The following is a 19,069-nucleotide window of genomic DNA, read 5'->3' as shown; positions in this document are numbered from 1 at the left end:
TAGGATATGTTCAAAATGCTCGCCACGAACGTCTTGGCAACACCCTACCCGCAAATAGAAATTTCTTCTAAAGTTACTCAACATCTCAGGTGTGATCGATCTAATTTCCAGGGTTATTCGTCTTTGAAAGTCAGCTAAGTCAGTGGGTTTAGTCAGTGAGTTTTGTATACAATAGTTTTCACATATAAGAAAAAGTCGAATGGCGTCAGATTGAGACACCGTGCTGGCCATCCACCGATCCACCCTATCCACCGATCTGGAAATATTTGGTTGAGGTACTGCCGGACATTTATTTTGTAGTGGGGTGGTACTCCATCTTGTTGAACCCATATCATATTCACTGGAACTTGTGGGTTTCCTGGATCAGAATACAAGTTGGCCAACATTGGCACTACATTATTTTGAAGCAATTCTAAATAATTATCGCCATTCAAATTGCCCTCAATAAAAAAGGACTTTTCAGGGTACTGAGTATTGTCTTCTCTCGTCCAGCGAGGATTTTCCCTGGACCAATAGCGGCAATTTTGACGATTGGCATGACCGTGAAGAGTGAAGGTGCACTCATCAGAAAACATAACAATACATGTTCTAATTGGTTCACATTGCTGTCTAACATTGCCATCATTTGTTCACAAAAATACACTCTCTTGTCAAAATCGTCTTCCGTGAGCTCCTGGGCGGATATAATTTTATAGGGTTGCATTTTGTTTTCTTTTAATATTCTAGTAACTGATGAATAGCTAATATCGAGTACTGGGGCTGCTTTCTGAATAGATGTCCCATATACATCTATTTCTCAAACTCAAGCATAACAGCCAATTTGGTATCCTCACTTTGGCAGTTGCTTTTTTAACCTGCCTAACATGGCCCAGCTCGCAGAATTGTTTTTCTATTTTACTGATTGTCCCTTGGGTTAAAGGCGGCAAATTTGGAAAGAAATTATCGAGCTACTTCCATTTGCGTCCGTGTATTATCTCCATAGCCAATCATCTGTAGAATTGTTATTTAGTGCATTTCTGTTAAATGAACCATTTTTCTGGCTTGTAGTTAATGAAATTCAAACGACTATATCACACTGACGCTGACGACTACTTCGGGCATGCAACATGAGTCAACATTTTTAATAAATAACAATTTTTAGTTTTTTTTATTCTCATATCAATAAAAGGGAATTCTGAAATCGTTTTTGCTTACTTTATCATTACCAAGACCTAAATGGGTAAGAAGTATTAAGTGAGTTGTAGAGAATCTTGAAAAATAAATAATTTTCTTTTCTAAATTTAATTTTTTGAATTTTACTTAATATTTCCGAAACACTCAAAGATAGGCATAGGACATTATATACAAAATATGTCTAAAATGATCTGAGGAATCTAAAAATTAATTAACATACAGGGCGTTATGTTTAAACTAAGCAAGTTGGTATTGACCACCGTTATCTGATACACCCTGTATAAAAAGTTGTTATTAAAAAAAATGCGCAACTATAAAAACCAATCGACGTGTTCAAGCGTTTTTTTCTAACACGCTCCCATCTATTTATTAGCTAATTTATTCAATTTGGCTGACACACACTGTATGTATATACCGATAGTTAAGTTTGTAGTTATTAATTAGTTCGTTCATTTAGGTCATAAGGAAGTAACTATCTATTATATATAAGTAAAGTTCTTACGAATTAGGAAAGTAAAATAAATTATAATATATTAGTAGTGGCGTAAGCCCATAGGAATGGAATGTTTTCTTCACCCTTTTTCTTGGGTAAACGTATAAGGGATTTTTATAAATGATCTGTGTTTTGCTTGGTAAAAGAATAGATTTGAACAGAATAAATCGGGAAGTTGAGAGAATAATAAGTGCGTATAATTTCACCTGCAACACTTCCTTTCAATAAAAATCTTCGCAAATTCTAACATCACTTTCTTTTATTCATGTTATGGGCCCAGGAATGTAAAGGAAGTGTCTAAAAGTGTATAAAAGAAGTGTAATTTTCTTCCAGTTTTTGCCTTGTTTCTTGTAGTAACACACATAAGCAAAATGGCAAGCCGTACGTCGTCCTTTGTTATAATTGATAAATTAACTGGTAGGGAAAATAATAGAGTTAGCTACGATGATGCTTCTACAGCTAAATGACTTATGGTCTGTTGTCGGGGGCACAGAAAAGGATAATAAGAAAGATAAGAAAGCTCCATCAAAATTAATTTAGTATGTAATTAAACTAAACTATTCACACCTGAAGGCTATTAGAAAAGCTAAAGATGCTTGGAAAAATTAAAAAAAAAAGCATTTAATGACTCGGGGTTGACAAGGGAAGTACATCTCTTGAAGGCATTGGTGCCTACAAAGGTTGATAATTGTAGTTCAGTAAATGAGTATTGCGATAAAACTATATCCACTTCACATAAATGCCATGCCGAAGATAAGTGGGTCGGCATTTTGTTCTTGGCTGGTTTACCAGCAGATTACAAACCAATGATTATTGCTCTGTAGAGTAGTGGACTACTAATTAATGGTGATTTTATTAAGGTGATCTCCGACAAGATGCTCACATTCAAAAACTAAATCAGCAAGCTCGAATACAGTAATGTATTCGAATAGGACCCCATGCAAAAAGTTTAATAAAAATTTAGTAAAGTGCTACGGCCGTGGCAAGATGGGACACTACAAATCTTAATGGAAAATTGGAGAGCCCCTAAATAATAAAGGTGACCAAAGTAAGGGTAAAAATACTGCTTTTTTTGCATGTTTTTCTTCCGAAAAAGTAAAGAGTGACGCATGGTTTTTGGACTCATGTGCTTCAGTCCATTTAACTAAATGATGTATGCTCCCAATGCAGTAAATTTGTGGTCAAAAAGTAGAATGGTGCAGAGGGCATACGGTTATTTTTGACAAATCTAGATCAAGAATAACTGATCCAATCAATTTTTAGCGACTGGGTTCGCACCTTAGTGATAAGTGATTTTTTCATCAGAGGCTGGGACATATAAACAGAAAAAGGATGATGGTGCTTCCAAACATGTCAAGTGGGCTTCACAAAATTAGTGTATCTAATGTGTGTATCTTGCATGGAGGGCAAACACAGTAGAAAGCCGCTTAAATATAGTATAAAAAATATCACTGGGATTTTGCATTCTTGGCCCATAGTGACTTGTCTGGACCAATGGAGACACCGTCTATAGGAAAATGTAAGTATGTATGTTTACATATTTTCTATCCGAGGTAAGCCTGAAAAAAAATGCTCGTGGAAAATCAGAGAGATTTAAAAATTAAAATATTGAGAATCGATATTGGCACAGAATATGTAAACAAAAAATTTAAAAATGTTGTTAATGATTGTGGTATTATTCATCAAACAACAGTTAGGTATACTCCACAGCAAAATGCGGTTGGTGAAAGGGCAACACGTAGTATTTGTGAAAAAGCTCCTAGTATATTGTCTGATGCATGTTTGCCTAAAGAATATTGGGTACAAGCAGTAAATACCGCTGTTAATCTTATTAATAGGTCTTCGACTAAAGCAGTGTATGTTAAAACAACCTGTTGAGGATTCTGAGACATCGGCAACCCTGCCGATTAGATCGTGAAGATGCGCAAGGCGGTCGCGCTCTAAACGACTAGAAAACGTTTTACCGTTACAAATCAATATCGAATAAACTTCCAAGTGTTCATTTTGGCTACACAAATTAATGTAACTCTAAGTTTAAGGCTAATTGTTTTCCGTAAATTCAATTATTTTGTAAAATTACTGGTGGTGTGCCAAATAAATAGATGTTCAAGTAGTAGAAGAGTGGTTCACTAATCTCGAATCACCAAAATCGAAATACAACATACAGTCCACGTCCAGGAAATCTCTACAATTCAAAAACCAGATAGAAGTGCGCAAAAAATTGGAGAAAAATTCAATCTTTGATTTGCACCCCGTTCACAACCTTTAAAGTTTGGTATAAAGAGAAACCTAATTTATCACATTTAAAAATTTTTGGTAGTAAAGCTTAAATATTAAAGAAGAGCCAAGCAGACAGAAGCAGAACAGCCAAGGGATTCCAAATTCAAGGAGAAGACTTTACGCCAATATACGCCCTAGTGACAAGAATATCTACTATTATACTTAGTTTAAACAAAGATAAGAGTAACGTTTTAAAGTTGAACAGAGCGTTGTATGGACTTAAGGAAGGTCCAGGTTTTAAATATGTAAAACAACATCAGATTGTAGATGTACCCTGAAGAAAGTTAAAAGTTGTCTTATGTATTTGACATGCACTTCTAGGCCGGATACTATATATGCTTATCGACTAAGATAGGATACTATCAACTAAGATAGAATAAGATTCACAAAACACCACTTTATGGACTGCAGGAAAAAGGATTTTGAGGTATCTGAAAGATAGAGTTAATAGTAGTTTATTGTATAACAATAGCTGTGAAGAGCTAGTGGCATTTTCTGACGCAGATGGGGCCGGTGATAAGACGGACAGGAAGAGCATAGGAGAAGTGGGTATGTAACAATGTATGCTAGAAATCCAACTGGTTTTCTCAAAAGAAAACGTGATTATCTAAACCTCATCTAAAAGCATAAATGTGTGGCGTTGTCTACGGCAGAGGCCGCGTATGTGGCTGAAGGAAGTAGTCTCAGCGCAGGAACTTAAAAGGAGTTATAGGAAGAACTTGAAAAGAGTTATATGTGTGTTTTATTAAGTTAAAAGTACAATTTTCAAAATGTACACTTATATTGTACTGTTAATTGCAATTTAGATGGCAAAGACTCATAAAAAATCGAAGCAAAGTAAGCACAAGACTTGTTAAAGAAAATTTTAGATATTGGGTATGTAATCAGTAAAGATAATATTGCGGATATTTTCACAGAATCGTTAACTAAAGATAATTTTTCACATATTCTGTGCTCATAAAAGTTGATGTTGCAATTTTACAATTTTAAGCTAAATTTTTAAATGGAGGAGGAATTTTAGAATATAAACGTAGTTGACAGACATACTGTTGTATGTTATTCGCCTTCCGATAATTTAAATCACAACCATTTTTTTGTGTTGTGGAGTAAACCTAACCTTTTTTCTCTTCTGGTATTGTTAAAACTGATGTCTTCCTTCCAATAAACGCCTTTACAAACTTTAACAATACTTTCTTTTATTTGGCTGTTCCACCAAAATAACCCTAACACTATTTTTCAATTATTAGCATATTTCGAATTAATTTCTACTGCTTCTACTTTGAATACATTAATTTAGGTGTACCTCCGTAAAAAGCATGTATTCAAACATCTACGTTTTCCTAAAATATTTAGTTTGATTTAAGTCAAATACTGACTTTTTTTATGACATGGATCCATACCAAATAAAATATTGTTAAGCCCAATATCTAACAATTCTTCTTCTTCTTCTTCCACTGCTATCCATTAGTGAATGTTTCTGATTACTTCGGACCATGACCAGGCCTTTTTCTTATGGTATGAATTAATTTTCTTGTAGTATCTATTTCTGTCCAATGATTAATATTTCGGACCCACGACATCCTCTTTTCTACATAACTCCTTCTTCCTCCTATTTTTCCTTCTATTCCTAATAGTTGGAGCAAATTATCCTTTTCTATGCGTAGCACATGTCCAAGATTCACTGTTTTTCTGCGTTCTATCATGCTCAGCACTCTGCGTTCTCTTCCTACCGTCCCACATGGGGACTTTCAAGATTCTTTGATAGATCCATATTTAAAATATTTCTAGCACTTTTTCATCGTGCTAATCTTAAATGTCCAGCAACCCATACCGTACAAGAGTACGGACAATAAGTGAAATTTTGTGAATCTTATTCTGAGGTAAATGTCAAAGTCAGAGTTTTTGAATTTCATAAATTTCATTCAATGAGCTTTTTGCTTTTTCTATCCGGCATTTAATTTCTACGTTTGAAGACCAGTTTTCACATAAACAAGTTCCTGGGTAGTTAAACGTTTTTTAATTATTGTTCTATGCCTTCACTTTCGTATGAGGGCTTTAAATTCTTTAACTCGTCTAATTTGTGGGTGATTACTTGGAATTTTGTCTTTATTATATTTTTGATAATTCCCATAAGGCGACGATGCATTTATATTATCTGCTATCAGGACTGTGTCATCTACAAACCGTATATTATTGATCCATGTATCATTTACTTTAATGTCTAATAGTTGTCGTTCGAGTACATTTTTTGTAACTCGTTGTCAAATCTAACTGCAGCTGATTCTAAATCCTTTTCTAAATACCAAGTGCGAGGATTCAATAGCGCATTAGTTCAAGTTAATCTAAGATTCATTAAAATTCATCCTATTAAAAAAATTAGTACCACTAAACCGTAATATTATCCTGTATTAGACATGTACTTACATGTAATTTAACAGTTTCGAAATTTTCTATATATTATGTAAAAATTATTTTTACTTTAAGTCTAAGTTAATAATAAGTAATAATAATAAATAAGTAATATAAATAATAATAATTAGTTTTGATTAACTGTTATTTTTATGAAAGTAATTTTTTTCAATCAATAAAATAATTATGACATTATTTAAACTACCAAAGTATAAACCTTTGTTTAGCCATTGTATTTTTAATATTAAGCTAACATAACTCAACGCGTATTACAGTATATGACAAAAATGAACTAATGCACAGAACACATATATTATACAGGCCCTAAGACCTGATCTATACATTCCAGGAACAAATGAAGCACACCAAAGTCACAGAATATAAATATTTTAATAAATTTATAAAAAATATTTATTGCATTTGAAATCCTAAGAAAATAAGGCCATATTTAAAAATTACCAATATTCAGTTTGTATTCATATATTAACTTGTCGAAAGAAAGTATCTTAAGTAAAGTAAAAAAAATTCATAATGTTTTATTATTGATAATTTGGTATGAGTTAGTCTTTTTAAATAAAAATTTTAAGAAAACATTGAGTTAGGGTATTATTTAGTTTTAATGTTAATAATAAATATTGTTGAAATTTAACTTGAAGTTTTAAATATTTAGTACAGAGCTGCTGTATTCTGGGAATGTTTCACTATGGCATTCCTGGGACATCTAGATAAAATAATAATTAATATCTACATAATTTGTTATTAAATTTAACAATTATTGCAAAATGGCTTAGGATTTTTTTTACTGTGAATATTTTGCCTTTTCTTAATTTGGAATTTCTTTTGTAGTTTTGATAAAATATAGCAAAAATTATATGGTCGTCTAAATTTAAGTTATCCTTTAATGAAATAAGATTTATATCTTTTTATTATAATAATTTAATTAACAATTATTTAGAGACAATATATATTATTTCTTCCTGAAAGTACCCAATTCTACAGGAAATTTAACATCAAAGTGATAAATTTGTTATTGTGCAATAAATAAACAGAAAAGGTTGTAGAGAATATAGCAGTAAAAGAAAGCAAAATAGGAATTATATTCTGTAACTCTACGTATCTATAGAGATCTCATTATTAGCTGCGGTAACCAACCAACCGTTTAGCAAAATAAAATTCTTCTGAGTACACAATTATAGGTAAAATGATACTCAATTTATAACAAAGTCATAATTAAAAAAAAATCTACAGAAGAACACTAGGGACATAGATTCGTATTCTGGATGATGAAATAGTCTTATACATTAGAAAGTGAAAAAAGAACAAAGTTTTGGGAGATTTCATAAACATATTACCGCAGGTTTTAAAAAGATCTAAAAAATTTGAGCTTACGGTTTGTGTCAACAGATGTCCCGGGAATTATAAACACGCTCTCGTAATCACGATACGACTCGGACTCAACCGTCCTAAAGCAAAAATTATTTATTTGGCTCATGTGCTGAAAATAAATCGGGCTATTCGTGTATTATGATTTCATTAGGAAAACATAGAGTTGTAGCACTGACGAAAACTTTATCATAAGAAACATGTAATTTAGTATTTGTCTTAATTATGATTTTGGTTAGTGTTTTTAAAAATTTGTCGTTTTAGTGAAACAAACAAAAAATTTTAAGGAACTTATTAGGTGATATGATAGAAATAGACAATAGAAACACTATTTTTTAGAAGAAAAATATAAAACTGCAGATTAGCTATATTCCAAAAATCGAGAATTTCATATGTTGCAGATTGTAAAAAAGGAGTTAAAGGATATATCTAACGTTTATAGATGGTGTCAATTTTAAAACGTATACGGATATGTCAATTTTAATTTTTAGGGTCTTTTCATCTATAGCCATACTAATCTATCTATCTAATACATGGTGGTGCAAGAATAAGATATTGAAACGCGCTGCAGATTCTTACATAGATATTCCAATTTTTATATTTTCCGTTAAGATTTTAGTATATATCCTCCTGGGACCTAGCGTCCATTTAAATGGATATGCCAGTTTTATGTTTCCAGTTTCGTTAATTTATTATTTAAGCAGCTTAGACCTCGCATCCACTACGTTGGGCACTTCGGTGCTGCCACCCAGTCCGATTCAGTCCGATTCGGTTGTGATGGCGGCTGCACGCGGTTCTCGCTATGATGGTATGTAGCCTATTTTTTAACGTTTTGTAATGATTTTTGTGAAAGTTTTTATTTGCAAATGTTTAATAGACAAATTTAAATAACATTACAATAATAAAAAATTTAAATAAGTTTTCTATTACCCTTGAGTTATTCGCGTCTATTTAAATGGACATTGGGTCTATCTCATGCACATTTTAAATTAACTTATAAAATTTATTTTAGGAATTTTTGGCAATCAAAGAGTGCTTCGGCCAGGGGAAGATGACGAAAAATTGGAGCAAGTACTAAAAATCATTGGAAATGATGACTCTGACGTTGAAATGTCTAATGATGAAGGAGAAATTGAAACTATGGATAATTTAATTGGGAGAGAAGAAGATATAATTAATGAAGAACTAGTAAGCAGCAGTGAGGAGGAAGAAGAAGTAGATCGAATTCCTCTTAGTGTCTTGAGAGAAAACTTAAAAATGGCCAAGCAATCTGTGGATCCTTTAAAGCGAAAGTCTTGGAGAAGAGATGATACTTTTGCACCTCCAAATTTGTAAGGCCCCTCTAGTGAATGCAGCGCAGAGCTCCGGTATGATTGGACTGCAAAATCGTATTTAGCCATGTACTTTGAAGATGAGTTATTCCAAAAAGTGTGTGATTGCACAAATGCAAGGTACGTTGAACTTAAAGGAGTATCTCTTAAATTGACTCTTAATGAGATTAACCATTTTTTTGGAATAGTTTGTTTGATGTCCTGTCTAAAAGATCCCAAAATCAGAATGTACTGGGCAAAAACCACTAAAGTTTCAGCTATTGCAGATACAATGACTCGAGATAGATTTTTTGCTATAAGAAGTAACCTTAAAATCGTCATTGATAGGAGCATCGCTGAAGAGGTACGCAGGTCTGACAAATTTTGGAAAGTACGTCCTATTATAAAAGCAGTATGGCAGGGGTGTTTGCAGCTACCTAGAAAGAAAGTGGTTGCTGTAGATGAACAGATGATCGCATTTACAGGGACTTGTAAAATGAAGCAGTTCGTTAGAGGAAAGCCAAATCCAGATGGCTTGAGAAATTTTGTTGTTGCTGCCCCTGATGGTCTTGTCGTAGACTTTGAATTATATCAAGGAAAAGATACTTTTCCAGATAATTCTGTAAAACGACTTGGTGTTGGACCTTCTGCTGTTGTTCGCCTTGGAAGGACATTATTTCTTGAAAGTCATGTGTACTGCGATAGATATTTCACGACAATACCACTTCTCGAATATCTTCGTCAACAAGAGAAATATTGTACTAAAACCATAATGAAATCTCGTGTACCAGCGGCAGCAAATTTAATTTCGGGAAAAATGATGGCCAAGATAGGCAGAGGCAGCTTGGAACAAATTGTAAGACAAGATGGCGAAATAGTAGTTGTACAATGGTATGATCTGAAATCTGTACTTTTGGCATCTACTGCTCTAGGAATTCAACCTAGTTATAAGTGAAAAGGTGGTCTAAGAAAGACTCTTAATACATTTAGGTTAAAAGAGCCAAACGTTGTTGCTAAATACAACGATTGTATGGGAGGAATAGACTTGATAGACCGAATGATTAGCTATTATCGAATTCGAGCCAGATCAAAAAAATGGACTGTAAGGGTTATTTTCCATTTCTTTGATCTAGCAATGGCTAACTTATAGAGATAAAAAATATTTAAAATCCCTCCACGCCAAATTCAACAATATTTAGATTTTAAAATCGACTTGCCACTCAACTTTTGACAAATACACCTAATCCACAAAGTGAATCCCAAGAAAACATCCGAGGTGTAGGTACTTGAAGAAATCCTGAGGGAAATATCTTTGTCGATTCACCGTCATCGTCATTGGGCACCGAAAGAAAACGGAAAGAACACTTTCCAGAAATTGCCACAGACTTAAAAAATTCGGTTAGATGTAAAAATGACTCTTGTGCCAAAAAAAACACTTTTTGGCACAAAAACAAAAGTTTTTTTGTAATACATGTAACACATTTTTGTGCATTACTGGCAACAGAAACTGTTTCATGGAGTTCCATAGCAAATAAATTGAAGTTCTTTTCTGCGTTTTCATAGGTTTAGACTGAAATATTATTGAAAAAAATATATATATTAGGAATTTTTGTTTAGGTTAAGACCCAATGTCCATTTTAATGGACGTGGTTTGTGTTCGAATGTTTCGAAGTTTTTGTTCGAATCTATTCCTCATATTTTCGAACTTGTCTTGATTTATCTGTCTTATTCCCGAACAAAATGTGACTTTGTACTCAAAACTTTACTTTACAATCTCGCTCAAAGCAAGTAATCTAAAGAAGTCCGGAGATCTCGGCGGCCACTCAATAAGGCTTAGTCTGTCGATCGAGATATGGGTACCCAAAAACTGTCGTACTGGAGCCACACATAGCGATAGTGCACCATGGTATTGGAAATTGATGTAATTTTCACTATAATTAACTATTTATTTTTGTATTATTTCGGTAATTTGCTGAGCTATTGTGTTTTCTAACATTCTCAATAAAAAAAGGTCGAACAATATTTTTTCCGCAAATGCCGGTCTGCACAATTATTTTTTCAGAATATTGCGAGAGTACCTCACAAAGCAAATGCGAATTCGAGTCCACCTACGAGCGCTTTGGATATTTTAAGTGTCCATTTTATTTAGTGTCCATCAGATATTTTAAGTGACCAGTTAGAAATGAAGCACCTTCATTTCTAACTGGTCGATTTTTTCAATGGTGGTCATAGCAAATATTAGGCGAAGATCTAGTTTTTTCAAATGTTATAGTTAGGCACATATTTATCATTATTATTTTTGTTTGGATATAAGGCTCTAAATAATCGAGCAGTATTTGTTTCGATGTTTGAAATACAGTTTTGTTATGTCCACCTTTTCATAAATTGAATAAATCATTGCTCAATATTTACTACAACTTAGCAGGTAACTTAACAAGTGTAACACAATATCTTGTTTTTGGGCCACGGTGTATTGTACGGCTATATAAAAAATACGTCCCAATAGAATTCAAACTTAATGTGTCCTAGCGTTTATCCCGAAATATACCAGACAAACTCGTCAAACAAATTTTAAGGAGTTTATTTTGTACGTAGCTTTTCAAACAAATTACCTTAACCGTAGCGAAGGCGGAATATTATCTACAACCTCTGTCACAGAAAAAGAACTAAGACCGGACAGGATAATAAAAAGACAACAATGTATTATAAGCTCTAGCTAGGAATTTATAATAAAAGACAGAAGACAACGAAGAAACAGGGATAATAAAATACAAGGAACTATACAGAAGAATCTTAAGAGCAATTAAAAGGGCTAAAGAACGGTGACTACAGGAAAAATGTGTCAAAATCGAGATCTTGCAAGAAAAATACGAATTAATATTATACGGTTAATGAATTTAACCTTTATAAGAAAATTAAAAAAGCAACATGAATATGTTAAAGACAGGGTCAAGAAATATTCTTGGACTCGAATTAGAACATTATTATTGAGACTGAACAAAAACTTATAATACGGAAGCAGTAAATAAAAGAACTTTTCGGAGATAAAAACCCCGATAATGTGCCCGCAGTGGGCGACGAGGAAGGGCCTATCATCACACAGGAGGAAGTAAAATCAGCTATCAAATGAGTAAAAAACAACAAAGCTCCAGGGCTAGAGCAGATTCATGGAGAAATCCTTAAACTACTGGACTTTAAGTACAGTTAAAACTGTTGACCAACCTCATTAACAAAATTTATATAGGCGGCCAAATGCCAAACGACTGGATGCTGTCGGTATTGATCCCACTTCCCAAAAAGGCGCAGGTAACAGAATAATCAGCTTGATGGTCACATCCTAAAACCTAACCTTAATTTCATCCAAGCATGCATGTAAAGAAGACTCGACGAGAGAATAAACGATACACAGTTTGGTTTCAGGAAGGGACTTGACACCGGGACTTGACACCCGAGATGCCTTGATCTTCATGCAGGTTAGATTCAACGAGCACGGGACATCAACGCAGACGTCTTTGCATGCTTCTTAGATTTTGAAAAGGCCTTTGATAGTCCAACATGGTAAATGGACTAAGCCATTGATTGAGTCAATAATGAAACATCAGGACATCAGGAAAGTTTGACGTAAGAAGAGGAGTGCTTCAACGGAGAAATAATAAATAACCTTAGATATGTTGATGAGACCGTCCTTAGAGTAGTAGAAACTACTGAAGGACTTCAGAGAGTTTGACCGTGTAGAGACTACATGCAACAGATATGGTATGAAGATAAACCGTAAGAAGACATACATATTGATTATCATTACGGCAACGTACAGTTTACCGTTTAGAATATTGCTCCCACAATGGACGAGGCTGTTACATACCTGGGCTGCACCTTGAATAGAGGCTGGGATCACTCGAAAAAGCAAGAGGTATATTTAGTAATATACGTAACATACTATGCAACCTATCTCTCAACATCCATATCAGAAAAAGAATTGTAAAACGCTTTGTACTTTCAACCCTTCTATAGGGAGCATGGACCTTTACCGATACCTCATTTAAGCGCATATATGCATTGCGATGCGCATAGTGCTAACGCCACATACTCATGGATACACCATGTTTCAAAGGATGCAAACGGTAAAGATGTATTTCAACGCAGGAACAACAAGAATGCTCATAATCCCATATACTACGTGTCAAATGAATCAGTGGGGAAAGATGTATTGCAAAGCATCTGTAGTTGTCCACCGATAAATACCTAATAAATAGAAACGCAGAAAATTGGAATATTTCGGACACATCATTAGAAATAAAAATACTACCTTCTTCAACTTATCTTTTAGGAAAAAATAGACGGTCGAAAGTCAGCAGGACGTAGACGAATATCGTGGCTGCTAAATTTGTGAATATGGATGGACTGACATTAATAGCTCCATTCAGAGCGGCAATGAATAAAGTAATTTGGAGCAAGGTGATTAACATCCTGAGAGGATAGGCACCTCAAGAAGAAGATGGTAGTCGTAATGGCCGTATAGCTTGGAAAAAAGAACCCAGAATAGACAATCTGGATTTGTTTTTTATTTATCACTTCATTATTGTAAAATTAGTTTCACGAGTTAGGTTTTAATTGTATTAAGTTATTTTTAAACATGGTGATTACACTTTAATAAAGAACTGACCTTAATCTTAAAAATGGAACAAACTTAAATGAAAGATATTCCGATAGTAATTAAAGGCATCAATAATTTGTTAAGTGAAATTTGTATTTTATACAAATTTCACTTAACTATAGGCGCCTATTTTGACAGGGTTCGCATGTTCAATAAATTAACAATAAATAAGATTTAACAGACAGAACTAATTAAAAGAAATGTAATTCTAGTAGCAAGTAGCAGATTGTAATTATATTGAAAATGTAAAATCATGGTGCCTAATCTATAACACCAGGCTATTCTAGATTCAGAGGAAGAATGCAGGAACTGGATGTAAGCTGTTAACAATTCAGAACTACAAGTCATGGTTAAGATATAGTCTTAAAGAAATATAATTTTATAGGTTTTGGATAAGTAACAGCGTAATGATAAACTCCAGCTAAAGATTTTTTTTCCCTAAAATAAGATGAGTGTAGTAATACTTAAAACTAATAAATTCGACCAGTAATATTAATTATTTAAAATAATGGTTATATACATATGTAAAATTATATTAGTTTGTTAGTTAATATGAAAGTATTTTTGAAATATATTACACGAATAGCCCCTACTTATTATTTCTAGACGTATTCTTCTATAACCCTGTTCTACAAATTAATAGCCCATTAACCTCAAACCAATGTACCGAGCCATAAATTTACATTACAAGCTTTACGTCTATTTAGTTTTTGTGAGTTACGTTATTTATGTTTAAATGGTATAAAAAGAGCTTAAAACTAGTTAATCCTAATCTAGTCATTAAATTATGTTGTTAAAAAGTTTTACGCTCTTTTCAATTTGAAAATTAATACAAGTTACGAACTATTATAGTTACGAAATTAATTAAGTGCGTACAATAAACTTACTTTTTCAAAGGCACTTGACTCTCGGTAGCTCCGCTTCCGTTTCTGGCATCGGAGATTCTACAAGCTACCATGTTGTATGCTATAAAAGTAAAATAAAAATATATATATTAGTTACAATTTATATTCTTTGACATTCTGTTGCTAACCATATAAAGATATATACAGGGTGTCATTGAAATGGTGTAAAAAAATTCGGGGGGTGATAGTACTCCTAAAAATGTTAAAAAAAGTTCCTATAACTATAGGGTGGAAAATGCATATTAAGGGAGTTAGGGGCACTGAAAGGGTAAATTTAAAAAACGGTTTTTTTTAAATTGTAGGCTTAAAAAACGAGATAAAATTTCGAAAAAAAAATCCTCTGCCATAAATTTTGACCCAAAATCAAATGGTGATACTGAAAAATAATTTGGAAAATCGGAAAGGGTAGTTTTTGCAAGGGTAGGGGGTTAATTCGTGAATAACTTTTTTTAGGTTATTTTCTTCGCAACGTGGGTTCATTTTTTAAAAACTACATACTTTTTCCTACAAAAAAGGTACTCTTGTTGCACATCGCCCAGAACGATGGTTTTCGAGAAAATTGAAGGCAAAAAGTTTGCTCTGATGGGCTGCTAACTGGTTAAACAACATAAACTCATGAAAGTTATGGGGTTTCAAAAGTAAACAAGTAGTTATTAAATAATTAATTGAAAAATCTAAATTTCATGATTTTTAAAACATCGTATTGCTTTAAAAAAACGAAATAACCAATTACCAAAATTCCTTATTAAATGCATACTTATTTGATTCATTAGCCTAGTTTACACCGCGAGTACCAAATATTCAATACGCGGACCCAATCCCCTATTCTCAAACTCAACGTGCGCGAGTTGACAAGTTTACACGTAAATTATTCCAAATTGTGACTTAATAGGTTTGAGAATATGTAGAGGTTTTAGTCCGCGTACTGAATATTTGGTACTCGCGGGGTAAACGTAGCTATTGAAGGTATGCGGTCTTATCACTTTATTTATTTTGCATGTACGCAAAAGAAATGTTCTGGTTCATAAATATTTTTGTCAGTTGATTGTTGTTGAAGTGTGCGTAAACGTAAAATTTCACAAATTATGGAATACCCTGTGTGTGAACTGGCAGATACGCATTTTATTTATGGAAGAGCAAACGGAAACGGTCTTTTGGCTAAGCGCTTGTATGTCCAAAAATATCCAAATCGCAGGGCACCTTCTCACCGGATATTTGCGAGAATTCATCAGCGCCTAAGAGACACAGGTTCATTTGGACATAGAAACCAAGACCGTGGCCGTAACTTGATGGTACGTACACCTGATGTTGAGGAGCGCATTTTAGCACATGTAGAGGAAGATCCGGGGATATCTGTAAGGAGAATTGCAGCGCGGGAAAACGTGAGTCGCCATTCTGTGTGGATGACTCTTAAGACTCAACTCCTGCATCCGTATCACATCCAAAGGGTACAAGCTCTTGCTCCGGCAGACTATCCCGCTCGAGTCATCTTCTGTCGTTGGTTATTAAGAAAACAGGTACAAGAACCCCTTTTTTTGGCAAATATTTTATGCACGGATGAAGCTGGGTTTACAAGAAATGGAATTTTCAATTACCATAATACACATCACTGGTCCGATGAGAACCCTCATGCTGTTGTGGAAAGTCGACACCAAATTCGATTCTCAGTTAATGTTTGGGCGGGAATTCTTGGCGATAGACTTATTGGACCATTTTTTCTACCCCCGAGGTTAATTTGACACCTTTTGAAAAGTCGCTTGTTATTTATAATAATAAACATTTTAGGCTAAATGGTCAAAGTTACCTTAATTTTCTAATACATGATCTACCAGCACTTTTGGAGGAAGTTCCCATAGCACAGAGGCAGATCACGTATTTTATGCATGATGGTGCACCAGCTCATTTTCCGCTAGCGGTGAGGAATCATTTAAACCAAGTTTTTGAGAGGCGTTGGATAGGACGTGGTGGTCCACAAGCTTGGCCAGCAAGATCACCAGATCTTAATCCATTAGATTTCTACTTCTGGGGCCACTTGAAAACTTTGGTTTACTCAGTGCCGATTAATACTGAAGAGCAACTACGTCAACGCATTATCGACTGTTCCAATCAAATTCGTACAACCCCAGGGATATTCCACAGGGTACGCAGATCATGGAGAAGAAGAGCAGATGTCTGCATTGAAATGAATGGTGGTCACTTTGAACATTTACTATGAATGAATTAAGAAATGCATTATTTTAATAAGGAATTTTGGTAATTGGTTTATTTCGTTTTTTAAAGCAATAAGATGTTTTAAAAATCATAAAATTTAGATTTTTCAATTAATTATTTAATAACTTCGTGTTTACTTTTGAAACCCCATAACTTTCATAGGTTTATGTTGTTTAACCAGTTAGCAACCCATCAGAGCAAACTTTTTGCCTTCAATTTTCTCGAAAACCATCGTTCTGGGCGATGTGCAACAAGAGTACCTTTTTTGTAGGAAAAAGTATGTAGTTTTTAAAAAATGAACCCACGTTGCGAAAAAAATAACCTAAAAAAAGTTATTCACGAATTAACCCCCTACCCTTGCAAAAACTACCCTTTCCGATTTTCCAAATTATTTTTCAGTATCACCATTTGATTTTGGGTCAAAATTTATGGCAGAGGATTTTTTTTCGAAATTTTATCTCGTTTTTTAAGCCTACAATTTCAAAAAACCGTTTTTTAAATTTACCCTTTCAGTGCCCCTAACTCCCTTAATATGCATTTTCCGCCCTATAGTTATAGGAACTTTTTTTAAAATTTTTAGGAGTACTATCACCCCCCGAATTTTTTTACACCATTTCAATGACACCCTGTATAGAGTATACAGGGTAATTTTGTTATTCAGTGGCGGCTAGTACATAAGGGCAAAAATGGGTTAATAAGTTTTTTATTTAAATACTTATTGTCGCTACAAAAAATCCATTTAGATTATATAACGAGCAAAAATCACAAGACCAACGGCAACGACCTTAATGGTGACACAGTTATTCAGCGTAGTATTTATCTTTTATTTGAGCTACTTACCACAAAAACTTAACTGGGCGACCTAAAGCGGAGCTGCTGGGTGTATAGTCTTAAGAGAATTAGTTAAATGAGAAAATCGGCTGGAGTTTCTGTAGCGCCAACGAATTAATATTAATATAAGGTAACGATATTTCTCTGTTTCGACAAGTAATATTGGCCTCTTTTGTTTAAAGTGTTTCTTATTATACAGTGCATCCCAAAAGTTATGTCTAAATTCAGGGGTGTATTCGAAAAAAAAAACGCTCGGACCCGTCGATTTTTATTTCAAGTTGCGCATTTTTGTACGCGAAGTTTGTATATATACTTCTCTCCGCACTATGCTGCCACTGTGCATACATTTTTGGATGAAACCTTTCCCAACCGGTGGATAGGAAGGAGAGGACCCATCGAATGGCCTGCTAGGTCGCCTGACCTAACACCAATGGACTTTTTTTTGTGGTGATACCTCAAGTCGAAGGTATTTGTTAATAGGCCAAATAATCTAGACGACTTGAAAGAGAGAATTCGCAGAGAAGTGCGCGGCATAACTCCGGAAATGATTGAAAATGTGCAACGAGACTTTATTGATCGCCTTGGATATTGTCAAGCCGTGAATGGCAACCATTTTGAACATTTAAGTTAATTTTTGTTCTTTTTTTATTTGTTATATGAATCGTCTTTTTTTCGATAACTGTTGACTTTTGGTATAGGACATGATGCACGAAACATACGTAGAATTCCACGCGAAATTCAAAGATGAAATAAAAAAATGCTTTTATTTGGAAAAATGAAGTTGATGGTCGTAATTTATTTTTGAGTAACCCTATATATACAAACTTCACGTACAAAAATGCGCAACTTGAAATAAAAATCGACGGGTCCGAGCGTTTTTTTAACACACCCCTGAATTTTAAATGAATTTAGACATAACTTTTGGGATGCACTGTATTTTTTTAATATTATTTATAATTAATTAAAAATAAATGTCATCGATAATTTTGTAGATATTTGCAAAATCTCAATCTAAAACACTTAAAAAAGAAGACGCAAGTTGTAAGTAAAAAATAGTACAAAAGACAATTAAACGCGAAATGTAGAGGAGAGTGTTGTACCTTGGATCGGTCTGTACCTCAAGTCAGTGTATTTTATTCAGTATGTATATAGGTATAATATTTCTTCGATGTGTCTAAATAAGTTGTTTAAAGATACAGTCGATAGGTGGCAGCTACATATATATGTCAAAAATTAGTCGTGCGGGTTTCTATAAAGTGTGTTGTGTTTTGCATCGTGATAAGTAATTTATTGAACAATTTGTTATTCGTCAACATCTGTTTAAATTGTTAACATTATAATTATTTTTATTATTACAATTGAAAACAGGTGTTTAAGATTAATGAATAATTTAATATTATTGAATGTATTTTTTACTTAA

The 19,069-nt window shown here is 33.7% G+C and overlaps 1 protein-coding gene across 30 annotated transcripts in view; it reads right to left on the bottom strand.

The window, feature by feature from the left end:
• LOC126744584 (protein turtle) overlaps positions 1-19,069 on the bottom strand; it is a 735,337-nt gene that overhangs the window by 31,851 nt on the left and 684,417 nt on the right. For 25 of the 30 annotated variants that reach the window (XR_007663238.1, XR_007663237.1, XM_050452059.1 and 22 more), the window contains one exon: positions 14,590-14,668. Coding sequence is in view for 27 of the 30 variants with exons in the window: in XM_050452059.1 (XP_050308016.1) it covers positions 14,590-14,668 (79 nt within the window). In the remaining 3 variants the exon portion in view is untranslated. Of the gene's footprint in view, positions 1-7,744; positions 7,819-14,589; positions 14,669-19,069 lie in introns of all 30 variants that reach the window. The other 5 variants (XR_007663236.1, XM_050452081.1, XM_050452082.1 and 2 more) reach the window with 1 other exon arrangement.

The sequence above is a fragment of the Anthonomus grandis genome, chromosome 14, assembly GCF_022605725.1.
Source record: "Anthonomus grandis grandis chromosome 14, icAntGran1.3, whole genome shotgun sequence".
Classification (NCBI taxonomy): Eukaryota; Metazoa; Arthropoda; class Insecta; order Coleoptera; family Curculionidae; genus Anthonomus; species Anthonomus grandis.
Note: the sequence above shows the minus strand (reverse complement) of the source record. Positions and strands in the feature narration are given on the sequence as shown.